Source organism: Haliaeetus leucocephalus, unplaced genomic scaffold, assembly GCF_000737465.1.
Source record: "Haliaeetus leucocephalus isolate CR32 unplaced genomic scaffold, Haliaeetus_leucocephalus-4.0 Scaffold2, whole genome shotgun sequence".
Lineage (NCBI taxonomy): Eukaryota > Metazoa > Chordata > Aves > Accipitriformes > Accipitridae > Haliaeetus > Haliaeetus leucocephalus.
In genome coordinates, this window is record NW_010972438.1 from 12,102,884 (window position 1) to 12,103,206 (window position 323).

The 323-nt window shown below is 76.8% G+C and overlaps 1 protein-coding gene across 1 annotated transcript in view; it reads left to right on the forward strand.

Moving 5' to 3' along the window:
* The window catches only part of ZXDC (ZXD family zinc finger C), a 15,097-nt gene that overhangs the window by 3,892 nt on the left and 10,882 nt on the right, over positions 1 to 323 (forward strand). The window contains exon 2 of the mRNA XM_010573581.1: positions 13 to 318. Coding sequence (XP_010571883.1) covers positions 13 to 318 — 306 coding nt within the window. The remainder of the gene's footprint in view (positions 1 to 12; positions 319 to 323) is intronic.

The following is a 323-nucleotide window of genomic DNA, read 5'->3' on the forward strand; positions in this document are numbered from 1 at the left end:
ACGGCCGGGGAGCGGCGGCGGCGCGGCCCTTCGGCTGCCCGGTGCCGGGCTGCGCCTGGTCCTTCGCCACGGCCTACAAACTGCGGCGGCACCTGCACTCGCACGACAAGCTGCGGCCCTTCGCCTGCGCCGCGCCGGGCTGCGCCAAGCGCTTCACCACCGTCTACAACCTGCGGGCCCACAGCCGCGCCCACGAGCAGGAGGCGGCGCACAAGTGCGAGGCGTGCGGGCAGCGCTTCCCCAGCGCCGCCCGCCTCGCCGCCCACCGCCGCCGCAGCCACCAGGAGCCCGAGCGGCCCTACCGCTGCGACTTCCCCGGTAAG